The sequence below is a fragment of the Nasonia vitripennis genome, assembly GCF_009193385.2.
Source record: "Nasonia vitripennis strain AsymCx chromosome 4 unlocalized genomic scaffold, Nvit_psr_1.1 chr4_random0004, whole genome shotgun sequence".
In the NCBI taxonomy this organism is placed as follows: Eukaryota; Metazoa; Arthropoda; class Insecta; order Hymenoptera; family Pteromalidae; genus Nasonia; species Nasonia vitripennis.
The window spans coordinates 1,973,172-1,994,400 of NW_022279639.1; the positions used below are offsets into that span (position 1 = coordinate 1,973,172).

At 37.8% G+C, this 21,229-nt stretch overlaps 2 protein-coding genes across 8 annotated transcripts in view; one reads left to right on the top strand and one right to left on the bottom strand.

Moving 5' to 3' along the window:
• The window catches only part of LOC103317188 (protein spire), a 598,612-nt gene that overhangs the window by 328,761 nt on the left and 248,622 nt on the right, over nucleotides 1-21,229 (top strand). The window lies entirely within an intron of this gene.
• Nucleotides 15,974-21,229, bottom strand: part of LOC107981407 — a 33,032-nt gene continuing 27,776 nt past the window's right edge. The window contains exons 8-9 of the mRNA XM_031928204.2: nucleotides 19,761-20,032; nucleotides 15,974-19,679 (exon numbers count right to left, since the gene is read on the bottom strand). Coding sequence (XP_031784064.1) covers nucleotides 19,677-19,679; nucleotides 19,761-20,032 — 275 coding nt within the window. The 3' untranslated portion in view covers nucleotides 15,974-19,676. The remainder of the gene's footprint in view (nucleotides 19,680-19,760; nucleotides 20,033-21,229) is intronic.

Consider the following 21,229-nt stretch of genomic DNA (forward strand, 5'->3'; position numbering starts at 1 on the left):
TGTTTGTTTATTATTTTTGGCTGTCTAATTTCTTGCGATCGAAAAACTGAATCTATTTTCTTATTTAATTTCCTTAATTCGTCTATTAATTTAGATTTTTCATTTAATAGTTTTCGTAAAAATATCTTTTTACCGCCTCTTTTATGATTCTTTTTTACCGTACGTCCTACATTAATATTATCTTTCATTGAATAAAAATGACGCGTTTATATCGATTAATGAACCACTAATTACACGGCAGATTGGGCATGCGCGTAATTAATTTCTTTACATATGTTTTGAATATTTTCGATTGACCTAGTGACACAAGCACTGCCGATTTGAAACGCTTCGTTCAATCGCCTTGCTGACACTGCAACGTAAGGTGAGCGCGATCACCGATGAGCGCAAGCAGGTCACTCACCCAATTTTTCTTTGAATTTGCGATTTTATATTTCTGTTTTAGTGATTGATTTTCTAATCCAACTACAGTTTTATTTGCAAATTTTATATATATTTTTTTTATTTATCTCTGTTTATTCAGATATGATTTTATAGTTTACTAAGTGAATTTCCCGACTTATATGGTTTTCGTTAGGATATTGATTTATGGAAAAGAGTAATCGCTATTTAAGCGATCAAAGGATAAGTCGCTTTTCAGCGTCTTTAGGATAGGTTTTTGCACAAAATTCTAGCACATACTTTTTTTTTTTTTTAACACTTTGACTTACTATTGGGGTATGAATATTTATATACGTAATTTATATTTGTTTAAATTTACAAATGCAACTGTAATTTGATTAATTTGTTAAAATTTTTCTTTATTTTATATGTAACTTCTCTTTTAAGACTCTATAATTCAATTTGTATCGGAACCAATGTTAAGTCACTACTCCGATCTATAATTATTTACTGCATTTTACTTACTTGTGTTTAACTGCTTGGGCTGGAAACTCTGCTGCTGTACTGTAGTCAGGCTTATACAGGATGGATTTATTTAAATGAAAATATTTGTAATTAATTGACGTTCACGATTTATTCAAGATAAAGTTTTATAAGTATCGGAACCGCGACTTAAACCTGGATAACTCTTGTCGACGGATAGGAGCGTCGTACAAGAGTCCAGATCGAGTGTAAAATTACAACTGTTCGCTCGACTTATTCGGGGGATACTCATTAACTTCGCTGATCTACTTATTAATCTGAGTCGTCAGTTTTTCGGATTCGTAACGACACCGCTGATATTGCTTAAATGCAATACGTCGCAGGACGTCACACCTCCAGCCTAGCGGTCCAGCGTAATGGCCAAGTCTCGCAGCCTGTCCAGGATTAGGAACGTCGTCGACGAGAGAGAGAAGGTTTGTGTGACGCGCAGTGCATGGAAGGGAGTGTATGTGCGAGTGTGTATCACCCATGCGAGGGCGAGCGCGACCTTCACGACGATATACGCGTGCGAGCGCGATTATTCCGGCGTCGCGGCGAGTCGCAATGTTGTTGGCGACTCACATATTTATTATATTATGATTGTAAATTCACGTTTATTTCGCGACTAGCAAATATAACCATAGTCTTATTATTTTACGTGATTTGTCGTCATTTCTAAACCTTGCTCGTTTACTTCCGATTCCTGTTCCTTCCTGCGAATACCGCCGCCTCCGCGGGCGTTATTTATTATTACTTATCTAACGCAGTTGAGCAGCCAAGCATGCGTTGCTTTGCAAACCGTTGCAAATTTCAGAAGGTCACGCGAGCGACGTAAACACGAGCATCCCCGTGTTGTTTACGTCGCGCTCAAATCAGGCTGAATAATAATAATCGAAGATTTTTGTTGCCAGGCCGAGAAAAAATATCTACCGACATTATCACACGACGTAGAATTAAACGCCTCGGAGCAACGAAATTTGAAGCTGACACTAGCATTGCATGCTCTTCGAGTCGAATAATTTTCTATTTGTTGTCGGGAGAATTTTAAAGCACTCTCGTTAGGATAGAGAGTAGCATAATTATTTTTTCGTGACGTCTCGTGTGAAAGCAGAGCGTATATTCGAAATTGTAAGTTGTTTAATTATTAACAATTAAACAGCAAAAGGCATCAAAGCGGCAACACAAACGCGTGTAGCCGCAAAGTATAGTCCACGCACGCTATAGTGGAGCGAAGCGCGCAGCGGCGTGAGTGTGTTAGAGAGAGTGCGAGCGCTTGCGGCGCTACATAGAGGCAATTCTACGAGAACGCGACGGGCGCGAGGTATATAGTCACTTCCACGGGAAGACGCGGAACAGTATACGCCCAGTTTTCAGCCAAGAAGACCTCAAGATTTATCAAGAAGAGAACACACTCGACTCGCAGATCGAGATATACGCGTAATTCCGCGAAAAATATTTTCGTTTTTTTTCGGGTGTATGAGTGCGTATATGCCTGTAGCATAAACTGTGCGTTGCAAGTGAGAGCATAGCGGTGCTACGAGTGCGCACACCAGAAGCAATTCATGCTTATCTGGCGTAATTAAAATTTTTTTTACGGATTTCGCTCCTATTATGCGAATTCGATTTTTCGTTTTATTTGATTTTGCGTAATAATCTACGTCACAGCGACGCATATAGGTGTGCAAGTGTGTGAGTAGAAAGGTTGTATTTTTGCAGCTTACGTTGTAGCAACAAGAATACACTCTAGGGGCTATCTGGAGTGAGTGCGTAAGATAGGGAGCTGCCACGTCGTTGTTGCGCAACCGCAAAACGTCGTTCAAACGCAGAAGACACGCCAACATGGCGAATAAAGTAGAGAAGGTCATCGAGAATCGGTGCTTGGGCATCGACGAAGAAGAGATGGGCGACGCCCTCGAGAGTATGCAGTTGGAGCCAGACGGTAAGCGATTAGATCGCGTTGCTAGGCTAAACAGATGGCTCCTCCAAGAAGTACTTTACTGCCTGCTTTCTACAAAAAACGTTTAACTTGGTTGTGCCTTTCTATGTTCTAGCCTTCTTCGACTTTCGTGTAGCACTCCGACCTGTAAGGGGGAAGGTGGCAACCCTTGACTTTCAAGACAGAGACACTGAGGAATTCTTTCTATACTAGGCCTCATATCTCTGAAACAATCTTCTTTCTCACATTTGTAACACAATATGAATCACCAGCTTTAAAAAACTTACTGAAGAACACTTTTATAACCTTAAAAATGTTTAAACATCTCTCTCTCTCTCTCACACACACACACACACACGTACTCGCCTACTCTATTGTCTTATCTTACACACTCTCACTTTATACACGCTCTTTAATGAGTTATACCTATGCTAATTTTCTTTTTCTTATGTATTATACTCAACTTATTGTTGTAACCCACCCGCAGGCTCTTTCACATAAGTCCCTGGCAACCCACATCCTACTAGTACGGCGCGCGGCCGCTAGGTGGCTACGTCACTGGTGCGACCCCTTCCCCCACCACAAAGCAAAGTTACGTTCTGAAAGAAGATAAAGGCGAGCCGGGCCCAGGCCAAGGCCATCTCCCTCCCCGCATCAGACCGCATTTGAGTGAGAGCACAGAGCCAAGGTAGCACAACCCTCTCATAACGCAATAAATCTGATTTTTGTTTTGAAATTCAATTGCCAAGTATGTATCATTTCTTACCACCCCCTTCCATGATCAACACTTCTAAGCGCTTATTCAAACCAGGGCTTCTGAGCGCACTGGATCCACCTTCGTAGTCTTCGAAGAGAGCGGCCAAACTTCTCTCCGCTCTACAGAAAGCGCTCTTCGCTCCAGATAAAGCGCTCTTCGCTGTACAAAGAGTGCTCACCGTTCTACATAGAGTGCTCCCCGTTTTTTACGGAGCGCCTTCTGCTCTACACAGAGCGCCTTCTGTTCTACATTGAGTGCTCTCTCCAAAGACCCTTCAGAGTCATCTCTCCTCCCCCCCCCCCTGTTGCAACTGGGTGGTGTAGCCTTTACCGGGTTGGGTTACCCTCTCTCGTCCAGATTAGCTCCAAGAGTCGACTTAGATTAGAATGGTTCAATCAGTGCCCGCTCTCTAAGCAACAGGGAGACACAGGAAGAAGCCTCAGCAGGCCTTTCTCACCTGCCTGCTTCACCCATCCGCTGTGCCTGCCTGGGAATAGGCCCATCTCATCCAGCTAGCTCTACAGGAAGCAAGCACCCGCCAAACAAGCTATCGTGTGCCGTGATTGACACGCGCAAACTCTTTCTCCTTGGCGACACCGCTCTGTGGAGATGGACTCACAGCGACCTCAGGTATATCCACACGCACGTCACCCCTTTCCCCGTTTTGAGTAAGAAGGATTGAGCAGGTCTCAGCTTAGATCCCAACGCTAACTCCACCCCCCAATAGGCCCGCTTATATTAGTACATACTATTATTATACATTGTACAACATGATGTACTAGAATAAAAATACAATCTAATCTAATCTAATCTAATCTTTTACGTATGCCAATGTTTAGCGTACCACGTGTAAAAGCTTAATTGTTGCAAAAGTTGTACTGGCTGATCTTAATATTCGTCTCGTCGCAATCACATATACACACTCGGAATCATACGCAAACGCATCTAGAAGCTCGACGTATACGTGTTCAAAATATAATCATCAAGTTATCATTATTGCATGTAGTTCCCTGATTCCATTCCTCATTTTAGCACAGCTAAGCAGAAAAGAATACAGCCACTCTCCGGTCTGCTAATGCGGAGTGCATAAGGTGATTTTTGCGTGAGAAGAAAATCTTATGAGTTCTAAATATATCTCTCTATATTATAAAGAAAGTTTTGCCGTCGCCGTTCCAGAAATTTTGCCTCTTAATTAGTGCCCCTCAATACATTATATATATATATATATATATATATATATATATATATATATATATATATGTGTGTGTATATACGTGTATATATACACATGTGTGTGAATATGTGTGTGTGTGTGTGTGTGTGTGTGTAAACCAAACCCCTCATTCATACAATAACTAATGTACTTTTAAATAATATCCTAGAGTTTGAGCTCATTTGGGCCATTCGTTCCTTTGGAATCCTACGGTAAGTGAATTATGGACTCCCTACTATACGTAGGTATGATAGGTAATTATGTCTTAGAATAGTAATAAAAATTTGGTTCATTTATATAAGTATTTATAAATTTTTAATGAAAAATTTTGATTTTAATTTCAAAGGTGTGCCCCCTTAAGTGTGTATACAGCGTATATAAATTGAAAAGTTTTTATGTATCTATCAACTTTCCAACGTCACTCAATTCTTCTTTCTTTTTTCCCTATGTAATTTTGGGGTTGCAAGACAATTGTAAAAAGATCGTCAGATTAGCACATGAAGCAAAGAAAAAGTCATTCATATCTGAAAAATGCTCACTTCTTTCTTATTTTAATATTTTACAATAAAAAAATTAATAAGATCAATTATCATAAAATTGGTCAACCAACACCCTTCCCATTAAAATGCAGCAAAAGATAAGATAAATAAACCCCAAATTGAAAATAGATGAAGAAAATAGAGTTAGAGTAATTAATTAAATAAGATAGAAAGGAGAAAAGACAACATTATCAAAAATACAAACAAAAACACGGCAAAATCGGAATAGAAGTAAATCAAATTATTAAAGATTATAGAACGCGGTAAGGAGTAACTTCAGTTGAATCAGAGAAAAATCAAATCCGGACGCTATTACACATACACATACATGCAGAATCAGGGGAAGGCGACTATCAGCAAAGGAGGAGAGTGCATGCAGAGACAGAAGAGGGAGGCATCCACATTCCCAAAGTGTGCACGCACCCCTTACCTGCAGACCACCTGTGTACGACGCACACAGACCTATGGCTCGTACACGACAAAAGGCTTGCGAACGAGAGTAGGTCATGGTATGCCTGCACGTGTCTAGTGAGAGAGAGATAAGATCTTGAAGTCAACGGCAGTAGCCAAAAGAATAGAAGAGAAAAGACACTCTGCATAGAGGAGTGAGAGAAAAGCAAGTAAACTCCAAATAAGGAGACATGCAGTGTCTAAGCCTTCTTATTGGTCGAGCGGTCCTCTCATAGCTACTACACGCACATCAAGGGTGACTGCGAGGGTGTCTAGAGTAAGCAAGAGACGAAGCTATAGACAGGTAAGCAAACACCATATAAGGAAATATGCAGCATCTAAGCTTCTGATTGGCCGCACTACCTTCCCGCACCAACTAATATATATACACAGAGGAGATGACGATGAGGGTGAAAAACAAGCAGTATCTCTTGAAAAGTATTGCAATGCGAAAGCTCTGCATGAATCCGGTCCGGTACGTCGCGTCAGACTTTAACTTTTTACGTGTAACTTCTGTCGGGAATATTTTCAGTGTGTCAAAAACTTAGAATATTTTTAAACGTGAAAAGTCTTTTTTCAAAGAATATTTTCGACCATATCGGAATACTGACGTTGTCGTTTATCGTTCCTGAGGAAAATTATAATTGTTTCACAATAAATGCGTTAGTTGCGAGCGAGCGTTAGACCAAATCTTGTTGCTTTGAATAAACTTGATTGCGAATAACACCGCTAGTGCACAGTTAAATCCTTAAACTTCTAATTCCTGACGCGCCCATTCATACTCGAGATCTATTTTCTTTGAAAGCTGAGCCGACGCCCAACTGAGAGGATGTGCTGGTAGCAGAGCAAGTCAGAAGCAGAACAAAACACAACATAAGTAAAATACACACTGTAACTGGTTTTTCTAATGCGTCGGACGCGATAGCCGACGCGTCTCCGAGAGTGCAACCCTCACTCTTTCTTCCCGCATCTCGCTTTCGCGTTCGGACTTGCACCGGCTACATGGTTTCCCGTGAGCTTCGAACTGGGTAGCTGGGGTCAGAATGAATAAGAACACGGGAATGTTAACAACAGAATGATAAACTATATTGAACTCAACTATAAATAAATAACATGAATAAAAAAATGTGTCGCCCGAAGCGACGGCATATAATACGGGCATCGGTCAGCGACGATTCGCTCGGGATTTTCCGCGGTAAACATACGCGAGACTTACGCTGGTGCGAGTGCGTTTTCCCTCGAACGATGAAGGCGTCCCTCCAGGTCCCTGTCGGTGCTCCCCTTGTAGATCCCTTACGGACACGGGTCGAATCCGTCCCACTAGCGGGCTCCTCGCGGTTCTGAAGATGAGCTCCTTTCGCGCGCGCTGGTAGCGAAAGTCTGCCGATTCAATTATTCGTCGAGCTCGAGTTCCCTCTCGATCTCCCTCTCCTCAGTCTTCCGTCGGTACAGCCGTCCGACGGCGTCATCTGCCGGTCTAACCTGATTTCTCGCGACGAACGAGCGCGCAAGGATATAATATCTCGCCGCTCGTTACCATTATAACCGGGTTTCCGAGAACTAATTCGCACAAAACTAAAGCGCCTGGAGGATTTGACTCCACGTCCCCGAGATCTCAAGGCGCGTGCTCTAACTACTGAGCCAACGACGCACTACCCTGCACTCGTGCCGACTAGCTCTTACGGGCGCTATCCCCGCCCGTTACAGCCCCCCTCAAGAAGTGAATTGGCCGGGCCAACTTCACCTTCTTTATACCGATTCCCCAGCCACCCAGCCTTGCCAGAGAGTCCTCGACAACTGAACGCCTGACTGGTGACGCTTCAACCCAAGACTCGCCTGACTCCGACTACAGAAATCTTCCCGGGGCTTACCGACTCTCGAATTTAAAAATGTTATCTTTTGAAAAACCCACAAACAAGGTGCTGTAACAAAATGTGTGACATTTGCAGAGTACGTTGCTCTATCCGAAGCAGTCTCTGAAATATTGTTTATAAGAAACTTGTTAACTAAATCTTTCGATATAGATTTATATGATCCTACAACTATATACAAAGATAATTTTAGAGCAATCGCGATCGCTAAATTCGGAAATTTTACTCCCTCAAAGCACATCGAAGTGCAATATCATTATATAAACGAAAGTTAAAGAAATGGGCGCAATCGACATTATAAAAGTTGACTCTAAATGTAATCTAGCAGACATCTTCACAAAGAGTCTGGATAAAACAAAGTTCCTAAACAATAGAAAAGGTTTAAGACTAATTTAAAGCGTTTATACAAAAGCTTGAGTTTAGTTGTAAAACCCAAGTAATAATCGCCAAGTTCAACTGTAAAACCCAAGTTTAAAAGAATAATCGCCGTGTTCAACTGTAAAACCCAAGTTCGAAGTAATAATCGCCAAGTTCAGTTGTAAAACTCAAGTTCACTTGAAATGCTCTTAATTCAATTAATCTAAAATGCGATGACAAATTGTATGTGAAATTGAAAACTCATGTAACACAAATGTATCGAATTATAATGTAAAAATATCACGACTGTAAAATTGAGGAGGCGTGTTGTAATATGTGAATTTATACAGTCGTAATACATAAAAAAGTACTCGTCGCGCCATCTACTGGTTGACAACAATTTCGTGCAACGAGACAAGCTCGGAGGATTCCGACTCCGACTGCCAAGCAGACAACACCTGCCCAGGACTCCCGACAGCTGAATCGAAAAACTTGATCCCGAGGTCCAACTCCGTTCCACAGAAACCAGGGGTGCTGCTTATCGACACTTTCTTGCTGAAAACGAAAAGCAAAATTACATTAAGGTATGTGCGTGCTTCTATCGAGAATTCAAACGCATGCTCTTCATTAGCTTTGAATACGCCTAACTGACACTTCTAGTGATACCGCTAAAATTAAAAAAGACATTTATCGAAGCCAGAATACTCTTGTCAATAGATAAGATACATTTACTTGCATACAAAAATTATACTTTTAAAATCACAATATGAATAAAACAAATCAGCCCGTTAAAAACTCTAACCTACTGAATCTCCAGAAAAATCGATTTAGCCAACAATTAAAACCACCCTACATTATCCACATTGAATCACAAAGTGAAAGCAAACAAATCATAGGCAACATTGATCCTATCAAACTCGGCGAGACACTCATAAAAGCAAAACTAGATTTTGAAAATGTTAGGAAGATAGGTCCGCGCACAATCGAAATCGTGTTCTCCACTTATGTAGATGCGAATAACACCGTAGAACAGCCGCCTAATCTCCCAGATGGCTGGGTTCCTTACATACCCAATTTTAAAATTCTTAAAATAGGACAAGTACACGGCATCGCCTCGACATACGATATATCTAAACTTGAAATCGCTATAAAATCCGCATATAAGGACGCTCAAATAGAGCGCATTTTCAAACAAACAGATGGAATCCTAGTGCTCACCAATTCGATTAAAATCTATTTCAAATGAAACAACTTATCAGAAAACGTAAAATTTTTCGGTGTTTCTGTCAAACTTTATCCGTACATCTTCAATGTACTACAGTGTAAAAAATGCTTCCGATTTGGTCACGCAACTGCGAACTGCGGCAAAAACCAAGTATGCCCTGAATGTTTCACTGAACACAATCTAGGCGAACTTAATTGCACCCTATCTAAAAGATGCATTAATTGCAAGAGAAATCATTCAGCCCTCGACAAATCTTGTCTTATATATTTAGAACAAAAAGAAATAAAATACGCAATGGCCACCAAAGATATCTCGTTAAACCACGCGAAAAACCTTTTCAATGCAAGCTACCTAAATCATTACAATACACGCTCACAGAAAGACCATACACAAATTCCTTATCCAACCGAAAATTCAATCCAACACAGCAAGCATATTTACAAATATTCCACGAAACGGCTCATAAGAGAAAAAGATCCCAATCACCAATCGTCCAATTCAACGATGATGAATGTTTTGAAAACATCCCTAGCAATAGCCACATGCCCCTAATCCCACACAGTCAGAATACAAAGAAATCTGAATATTCAAACTCTGATCAGAAAATAGACTCACTTATCAATGCTATTCAACTATTAGTCGACCAAAACTCAAAAATTCAAAATGCGGTTTTTATGCTAACGGAAGCAATTTCAAAAGAACATTCCTCACAAAAAAAATATACAAGGTTAAGGGAAGTTACTACTAAGTATAAAATATAGATATATATCTGTGATAAACTAGAATTAAGTAAATGTTTATTTTATAATAAATGAAAACCAGACATAAGCACTGTATTTTTTAAACTATCAATCATTGATAAAACTGACTTGATTGGAGAAAAAAGCTCGATCATAAATTTTAATTTTAAGTTTCAAACCCTTATTCAACTAAGTCCAGTATATTCTCCCAGTTTACACTTAACCCAAACAAACATTAATAAAACCGATGACTCACCCCTATCCAATTACAAAAATGGAAAGAAAAGATAACAATAATATAAGGATTTTGCAATGGAATTGTCGTAGTCTGAGAGGAAAAAGATATGAATTAGATATACTTTCAAACAAATTTAATAGCATATGTCTTAAGGAAACTTGGTTGAATGATTCAGATATAATGCGATTTAAAAATGTTAATTGCGTAAGAAAGGATAGAGTCACAGAGGTGGTTACACACGGAGGTGGTTTACTAACAGCTGTCAAAAATGACTTAAGTCATAAAACTATAATCCTAGACGAAGAAATTGAAGGCTTAGAAATATTAATCACAGAAGTTAGAAACACTAAGGAAACATTCCATATCTTTTATCTGTATAGAAACCACCGAATCCAATTAAAAACTAAAGTAATTAAAAAACTCTTGGAACGTGCTTCTAAATATGAGAATTCAATAATATGTGGCGACTTCAACGCTCACCACCCGATGTGGAGCACCGGTAAACAAGAACACATAGGAAGTGTCCTAGTTTCGGAAATTACAAATACTAGTTTGATGGTCATAAACGACCCCTCTCAGGCTACGCTACACAAAATTCATAACAAACCTGGTTCTCCCGATATAACAATCATATCCCTCAATCTAACCCATAAAACAGAATGGCAAGTATTGGAAGATGGTATGGGTAGTGACCATCTCCCAATCAGCTTATCAATCTCAGATCAGAAACCGGACACACTAACAAACAGAAAAAAACTAAACACTAACAAGGTTAACTGGGAGAAATTCCAGACAGACTTAGAAGAAAAAACCTCTAAACTAATTCCCTCAAAATAAAACCCTATCGAGACTTATGATTCTATTACTAAACTTATTACTGACACGCTCCTGGACTCTGGAGCAAAAAATTCCAAGGGCACAAGATTCATTAAAAACATTAAACCAGTCTGGTGGAAACTGATTTAGATATTGCTAAAAAAGGAAAAACCTTACTAGTGATTATAGGAAAAACCCAAACACGGAAAACCTTCGGAAATACCAGGAAGCAAATGAATCATTTAAGAGACTAGCAGCTCAAACAAAAAAAAATATACCACAGACTATTTACAAACACTCGGCCCAACTACAAACACAAACTCAATATGGGACTCCATGAAAGGATTGAAGGGCTATCTTAACTCCCCAAAGAGTATTGAACGATTTGAATATGATGACCCTAAAATAAAACATACAATTGACAAACTATGCACCAGCGAACAAACCCAGCCAGTTTAAGTTTCAAACCATCACTTGGATCAGCCCATCTCTTCTAAAGAGTTTCATTCAGCTATCGCAAATCTCAAAATTAAGTCTTCTCCGGGTAAAGATATGATTTCAAATGAAATAATTCAAATAATTCAACTATTCCATACAGCACAAAAGAAAAAATAAGAGAAACATTCAATGACTTATTGGAAAGGAGGGCCTTTCCTGAGCAATGACCAGAATACATAACAATACTCATTCCGAAACCAGATAACAAGGGATACAGACCTATAACCTTAACTCCAAATCTTCTCAAACTTCTCGAAAGAATCATCAAAATTAGACTCGAATGGTACATAGAAAACGAATACATTATCCCTAACTCACAGTACGAATTTAGAAAACAAAAATCTACACAAGACAGCACAACCCTACTAGCAACCAGAGCCTATCGGGCCCTATAAAAAAAACAGGTATTTGCAGTCCTAATGCTCGATATTGAAGGCGCATTTGATAATGTAGGCCCTAACACCTTAGTCAGGGACTTAGTCGAACTAAAAATATCATTAAAATAACGTCATTTATACAAAATATAATTTATTACAGGAAAATCTCTTTTTACCTAAATAAAAGGCACATTACAGATAGTACCACACATAAAGGATTACCAGAAGGATCAGTTCTCAGCCCCATTCTATTTAACATATAAGTCAGAAATATAGAACAAAACATTGGATTATGCAGTAACTTACAGTTTGCAGACGACTGTGCAATTATTTTCTCAGATTGTAATCCTGACAGAGCAACTAAAGCTGTAGAGAACGGTGCTAACATGCTTAAGATCTGGCTTAAGAACACACGACTTAATATAGCTCCCCACAAATCTAACTTCATCCTATTCAACAATAGAAGAACAAATTTGAGAAATTTATCAATTAACATAGTTAACACTGAAATTCATCCATCGAACCAAGTCAAGTTCCTAGGAGTCATCTTCGACTCCATGCTCAAATGGCTACCTCATATAAAATACATTAAAGCTAGGGCCACCAACACTCTTAACATTCTTAAAGCCTTTCCAAATAAAAAATTCGGCGTCAAACCTCGAACACTAATAAATGCATATAAGGTCCTCACGAGATCAATCTTGGAATGGGGCTACCCATGTTTCTCGAATGCAGCCAATTCTCATTTAAAACAACTGGAATCAGTACACACTTCTGGACTAAAGGTTTGCCTCAGTCTACCAAAATTTGCAGCAAATGTCCTTGTTCTCAATATAACAGGAGAAACCACTCTTGCACATCGTCGAGAAATCCTAATCGACAAATACTTATACAAAGCCTCCAGCCTTAAAAAACATCCCCTCGTGTCAAACCTAAAACTTTTAGAAGAATCCATCAGAAATAACAAAAAATCAAAGTCTAAATCTATTATGCGAACAGTTATTGAGAGATTTAGAACTATTGAACCAAACCTGACAAGAATCATTCAAACAGACTTACCAATTCCATATGAATTCCTTCTTACATGTCAATATACGGAACCCATCATGGTGGATATCAACAGGGATCCGCAAGAAGAGGGTTCATTCCTCAACCTATTTTCAATACCGCAATTCCCTGATTTTGATTCCATCTATGTTGATGCTTTCTTTCCCAAGAATAGTGAATTTCAAGGCACCGCACTATATCACGAGAACCTTAAAAAAATGACACATAATAAAATTTTCAATGCATCAACCAGCACAGAAGCTGAACTCTTCTCCATACTAATAGCACTCAGATACATAAAACTTAACAATATCAAAAAATCAATTATCTACGCGGATTCAAAAGAGGCCATACAAAAAATAAAATTAAATAATCTCAATTGCAAAACATCCGGATTAGAATTTGAATGCAAACTAAATTTGAGCTTTATTAACAGAAAAAACAATATAGTTTATTTCTCTTGGATTCCCAGTCATAGAAACATTATAGGAAACGAAATAGCAGACACAGAGGCCAAAAGGGCCCTTCAAATCACTGACTTAACCCTGTTTAAATCTCATTGGCATCATATATTTAAATCTCAATCCCTACTATACGATATAAAATGGCACAACGAACACACAACCCAGCTTAGAAACAAGGACAGAAATACCTAGAAAAAATAGCTCTCACGCATCCCTAAAATTTCAAAAAAATAATTAATGAACTAAGTAAAGCACAACTCACCATCTACTTAAGAATCATTACCAACTCCAACTGTATACCAGACTATCTCTTTGACAAAAACCTTATTGATTCCATGAGATGTGTTTGTGGTCATGAATGGTGTGATTTACAGCACTTGGCCTGAGAATGTAATCAGTACATAGTCTTGAGAAATGAATTCATAGAAACCCTGGAAACAAATAACAACAAATTAACATCAACCAAGACTATTCTGGCTTCGATGAATGTCCAAATTATACAAAGTTTCTGTGACTATATCATCAAAGCGGGTGTAAGAATTTAAATCGAATGCAGTGCGTAACACCTAACCTCACCTAAAATAGCCATATACGTAATATAGGCTACGTTTTCCAAGTGGAAGTGAGCAGTGCCACCATTCCTCCGGGCTCCTTCCCTGACTGTGTTCGGACCTCAAAAACTCATCTATAAATCTACCACAAAGAACCACTCTTAAATCCACTCCCTGACTATAAAAAAGGATCTCCTCAAGGACAACAGGGTAACTTCCTCGGTAATCATTAAAAAAGCAGTCGGGTCGGCGAATTGACCTCTGGTCCAGCCTGGGAACGGAACACCACCGTTCCAAATCTACAAAAACAAGACAAGCTCGAGCAAACGCGAGCATAGTTTGGATGTCTCGGGTATATACTCTAAGCGCATACTATACTGTATACTCATCTCCGTAGAGTCAAACTATACGATACTGTACCGTACTCTCTCTCGACTACAAGACTCCGATGTGAGCGGACGTGTTTTACGAGGCTGTTGCCGACTACTACTGTGGTACTCAATATACATTTTTATATTAACCTCAGAGTATTCATTTAACTAACCTTTCTACCAAATACGTTGCGTGTTCTCTCTCTCTCTCTCTCTCTCTCTCTCTCTCTCTCTCTCTCTCTCTCTCTCTCTCTGCCTTTGGTTTGGCCTGTTTCGCTTTGAAGCCATGCCAAGGAATGTCTGCACTTTACGATTTTATTAACGCCTATAGCTGTTTTTTGATAGTTCTTTCAAATGTTCTATTTTTATACGTAGCATTGTTTATTTCTATACTTTATGATATATATAGTTGGTTTTTGTTTATGTTGTTCAGTTTGATTGTAAACGTTAAATCTATCTGATCGTTCAATTTTACATTTTGGAGCCAAATTAACCGAAAGTCAAGAAACATTGAACGAAATTGTTCAGTAACAAGAGTACAGTATAGTAAATTTGAGTATTTTCCATAATTACTTTGGAAAAAGAATCAATTTCCCTGAAGAAAGAACCATTAGTGGACTACTTCAATTTTTTGCTGCTTCTGTTGTTGTTATCAAGGGGCGCGGTAGCGCCCCGATGGCAAGTATAAGTTTTCATAAACTGTGCCGTCGGCGAGCAGCGCGACCCTATTATACTTTGAACTTCCTAAATAACCTAAATGCGTTTTATTAGCTCCAATGAATTCTCGTCTGATATGTCTTAGATGCTTATGTTTGGGTAATGTATCTTAAAGATTTTAATGAAAAATTTCTAATGATCATAATATTTTGCTTCAAGAATTTCTCTTTTAACAAAATAATTATGATCAAAAATTAATTTGCGATGATTTCTTAAAATTTTGGTCATGTGCGATTCTCATGTTTTTTAGTACAATACAAGATATGTCATGATAATAGGTTATAAGGTTAGTAAGCTGTTTCTATTCACACATATAAAAAGCAAGAAGTTGTTGAGTAAGGTCACCTAAGCATTATCATAAAGAATATGTGAGAGACGAGGATTAGATTTTCTAAGCTAGAAGTTGACATTTGTGATCGTGGATCAGTGTGTGACTATATGCAGCTGAAAGAGACTTACGCGGCAGCAGCGTGCATCGGGACTCGTGTAACGATGTAAACATAAAACATAGCCTAAAACAGTGCGGTGTATCGAAGCTTATCGGTGTACGGGTATAAAGACTCACTATATAATCGAACTCTCTTAAATCAGTCTGTGTGCGTGGTTATACGTTTGCTGAAAAGCCCTCGTGCTTCCGATAGTGTACCGCTCGACAAGAATTATAATGTGTCTAATAAGCGCCGAGAGCGCTAGCTATGACGCGATGCAAGCTCTCGCGTAAATATATCATACACGACGTGTGAATGTTTGGTACAGAGTAAACACAGCAGCGTGCTCTATATCAACTGGGAACGTCTCGGAACCTTTGGCTCACATCGTTGGACTGAAAATTGGATACTGGTCAATTGCTCCAGAATATGCTGACTGCGACATGAAAACTCGATACACAAGGGCAGAGGAAACAGCGCTTTAAGCGGTAAATATATACTCTTCATCCGAGACCTCATACGTTTGTTGCGACGCCAACTCGATCAGGCCTCTGCACATATCATCGGTACAGCATAATTGGCCACGGCTAGGGAGTGCAGCAACGACGGTCGCGGAGCCGCTTCTACGTTCAGCAGGCGACACTTTGCGCTTAAAACTAAGCTGAAGAAGTCCGCGTGTCCGTGCTCGAGCAAGAGCTGCAGCAGCTGCCGGGCGGAGCGTCAGACAATCGATGGAGATCGGCAGTGCGGGAAGCCTGAGCAGTCTCAAGCTTTGCATACCCGTGACACCTGACGAAAGCCCATACCACGCTGTTGCTGCTTGCCAAATATACAGTAACAATATTTAACTACATAGTCACGCTGGAATCACGGTAAACAACCGCGTTGCAGTAGCATTTTCTTGACACGTCGTTTGCGTCAAAGCTATTTCTTTAGAAGTTTGGTTAAACTTATTAAACAGGTCTGAAATGAGTTTGAAAAAAATCTTTAACAAGGTAAAATGTTGGCAACTATAAGTTATGGCTCTATTCTCACAAATCTGATGTATCTCTGTATTATGATTCTTATTTCTTCTTAAAAATTTACGAAATTTTTTAAAGAATTGTCAAATGTTTGTAACTTACAAAAGTTTCTACATATATTCTCATTATATATACTTTAGTGAATGTAGTGAAATCAGTTTTGAAAAGGTCAAGCATTAAAGATCAGCAGGTAAGCTAGAATTAATGACATGTTGTTTATCATGCACATAAGGATATGCACTTAATGATTGTGCATAGAAATTAATGACTTAAATTTTATGCACAATACATTTTTAATTGTGCACACTATTTTAAGTTGAATTAAAAAACTAAAATATAATTATTATGCACATAATATCAACACTAAACTGTCAATGTATTATATTGTATACAAAGGATCGTGCAGAATGTAAATTATTCGAATGAAGTATTGTGCACAAAGTACAAACCAATTTATTATGCACATAACTTTAATTAGATATTGTAAGTTCGTATATTGTACACAAAATATTGTGCACAGAACCAATAATTGAAGTAAACAATTCTGTTCAAGATCTTTGTGCACACTTTTCTATTTAGTATATTTGTTGTGCACATAATAAAATTATCGTGCACAACAGTTTTTTTGATTATGCACAAAATATATTTTATTGTGCACAAAACATATTTTATTGTGCAGAAAATATATTTTATTATAATAATTATTACAAACATTCATAGAGGGCGCTACTTACACGTTTCGCATTGCGTTTTATTAAAAAATTTGTTTTAGAATGAAGATCATACACTTATGGAGTTTCTTAATTTAAGAGCGTGTCACACAGAAAAAATTGAGTTTAGAAGCGAGTCGGTAACAAGCTAGTAGGTAACTAGTGATAAATGAGTACACATTTATTAAATTTTATTTATTTACTAGATAACCACAGTAATAAATATTGCACAATCAAATCACGTGAAATGACAACCTCTTAAAAGTTTTCAATTGTACTCGATTTGACTTTCTAGACGCCCTAAATACCTATTTTTTATTTTCATTTTTTTCATCACTGTATTGCTAAGCTTAATTCAAAATCATTTTTAAGCTTTCAATTTATTTTATATATCTTAATTTATCAATTTTGTATAATTAATGATTCAAGACGGAAATGTGCTATTTATGAAAATTGAAATACATATTAAATTTTTTTTATCTCGCTTGAAAAATCCAAAAATTAATTTAAGTTAACGTTTAAGTAAAATTTATTAATACTGAAATTTTAAATGGTAGTACATGAGTACAAAAAATGTTTCTATGATAATAATAATAATGGAAGGGGAAAGGAACAGAGGAAAAAATGAGACAAGTAAAAGTAACGTAAGTTTATAATTTAATGGATTATTTTTATTCATTTACAACAATGTATATTTTAATAATGTATATTTTACGGAATATTTGTATTAGTAGCTTAAATAAGGTATTGGTCGTGTCGTACACAATTTCTCACTAATATAATCAACAAACGAAAGATATTACTATAAAAATTAGTCATCGAGACTTATCATTCTATTCTTCTTTTACAGAGCTACAAACAACTTCATTTTAATAAATATGAATTTTGTAATTACAATTTTAAATAGATATGTATAATGTGATTTGTTAACATTAACACTTTCAAGCACTATTTTGGGGTAATTTTATAATGAGCATAGCATTTGAAGTTGATACAATTCTATACAAACATAACCAAAACTGTAATATACAAAGTGTGCTTTAAAGTGTTATTCTATCTTTTCCACACCACCCGTGAGGCAAATAGATAGGCGCGTTTTTTTTATGTGGTATCCCTTGCCTTACTGAAATTATTTATTTTAAATGAAATCTTAATTATAATTTAATTAAAGAAACTAACGAAAAGGGTGCAAAAAAGAAATGTATTAAACTGAATTATTTAAAATATTCTATTAAATTTCAACAAGGTATAGGCCTAATCCACAGTGTGCTTGTGTATGTGCGCGCGACATGTGTGCATGGGCGTATATGTCTGTGTGGGCCATTCCACATCGTTCGGTATGCATAATACGCATACGTAAACGTACGGGATGGAAATCAATGCGGCCAACGTACAAACTGTTAGTGACGGATGCAGGGGAGAGAAACGAACAGGCTTGCAGTACCTAACCTTCCATGATGAAAACAAAAGTTCTTGGAGTTGTTGAATAATTATACTTAACGACTCCAATAACTTGAAATTGCAGAAAGCATACCTTCATTGTTTACATCCGGAAAATTATATATTGCAACTTCGTTTCTCTTCCCTGCATCAGTCACTTACAATCCACACATTGGCCCCACTGACTTTTCCCCTGTCCGTTTATACACACGTATACTACATATAAGGAACGATGTATAATAGCCCTGTGTACGCGCGTGTGTATTACGTATACATTTGTGCATATGTGTCTACGTGTGCGGTTGTGTGAGTATGTGCACTCGCGTATGTGTGCGTGCGTATGTGTACATGTGCGTGTATGTCTGTTTACACGCGCGCCTGTGTACGTATGTGTGGGTGTGTGTATGAGTGCGCATGTGCATGTGTGCGAGTGTGTGCGTGCGTGTATGTATGGATGTGCGGTCATATATGTGCGTGTGAGCGTGGGCGCGCGCATCAAAACATGTTTGTGTTTTTACATGTCTGTGTGTGTGCGTGTGTGCGTGTACATGTGAGCATGTGTGTGTGTGAGCGCGTGTGAGTATGTGCGCTCATGTATATGCTTGGGAGCGTGCGCTCGCGCATGTGAATAGGCATGTGTGTGTGTGTGTATGTCTGCTCGTGTGTGTGCGTGCGTTCGTGTGCATGCACGTATGTATATGTTTGTGACAGGTATCCGGAAGTGGCTGCCGAGATAGGCCGCTATCTTGGCAGCCACTTCCGGATAATAGCGATTCGTCTCTGGCATTGATGTCCTATATGTTGTCTCCGATGTCCTCGACGTCCTTAATCCCCTGGATCTCCTTCTGGATGTCCTTGATGTCCTGTTTTCGATCTCCTCGATGTCCTTAATAGCCTGGATCTCCTGGACGTCCTTCATGTCCTGGGTTTCCTACACGTCCGTGATATCCTGGATTTATTTGTTGTTCATGATGTCCTGTAAGTCCTCTTCTTCTTCATTCATTTTTCACTAAAAAAGATGAAGAATAATTGAAATAAAATCATTTAAAAACATTCGGATTTATAAAACTTATTTATATAATCGACCTACATCATTTATATCAGAAAGATCTATGTCAGAATTGGAATACATCTCTTCAATATCTCTCAATAATTGTTCATAGAACTCGTGCTGGAGTTGTGCCGGGATGTTTTGATTCCATACCTCGCCTCCCATCATATGTTCAGGTAAATAAGTTGTTATAGGTGTTCTACAGTTTGGACATTCCCGTTTGATCAGATTCCGTATGCAATTGTTGCAGATACGGTGAGGGCAGGTTGGCAGTTTATGCAGATGCTCCCTCGAGTAGCATACATTGCACACTTGCAAAAAAAAAGTATATTAGATTACTACATATCTCATTGAAATTATTAATTCGTCTATTTTATTACAGAATTACAGTAATTATTATATATCCTAAATAAGAAATAATTAAAGCAATCATTTAACATGACTTTATGTCGTAATTTTAATAGGCAATTAATTATAATTAGTTCTTAACAATTTAAAGAAAAACTAATTTTCTCTTTTAAACTACGTTATCCTTCGGTATTTTAATATTTAAGATCAGACTATCGATCCTCCCTAGCCTAGGGTAAAGAAAAAAATAACGAGTCTTTTTCCTTTAAGGTTTTGATAGACAATGCCACTTTTACAGAAAATGAGAATATCTTTTATTGTTCGGTTTTCATATAACATTAAAGATGATTGTATTTTATATTTAGTGAAGTAAGAAATCAAACAATAAAACAGGTTTTCAATATTTGACAAAGATGGTATTGGCCATCTAAGCGTTAAAGAAAAAAAATAATTTTCGTCTTTACCCATCCTTGAAAAGATTGAATATCTCATCTTGAAAATACAATGTTTCAGTTTCGTAACCCTCAGGTGCTTACTTTATGCCACCATTTTTCTTGTGATAGCTTTTAAAAAATATAGTATTTTGCTGATAACGTAGCGTAAATCTATTAGTTATGATTAGAAATCAGTTATCTACGTATTGATAGCATACATTTACTGAATCATAATTATAAATGTTAACAATTGAGCAAACTTGCAATCACAAGTCTTTATAATAGTTATGTATTGCTAAAGTGATGTTAATAATTGTAACCACTGAATATTGAGTCTATAGTCATAAAATTCGAAGACCAGCAAAAATCTGTGCTAGTCAGCACTCAAATTTCACTGATCAACGTAATTATAGACATGATAACAACTGTTTTCTCACACATCGCGAATATTAGTAAAAGTGGTGCCAGTCGGCACTCTTCTTCACTAATCGTCGCGATTGCGAGAACACGAAAACGTAAAAAAACGATAAAGCTATTCTATTGAAACTTAACAAAATACCGTGCTGCTCTTAGATAAATTATTGTTTAGTACAATTGTTTTAGGTAATATTGAGTGCACAGTCATGAAATTCGAAAATCAGCAGAAAACGGTGCTAGTCAGCACTCAAATTTTACTGATCAACGTATTTATAGACGTGATAACTCATCCTTACATATCGCAAACAT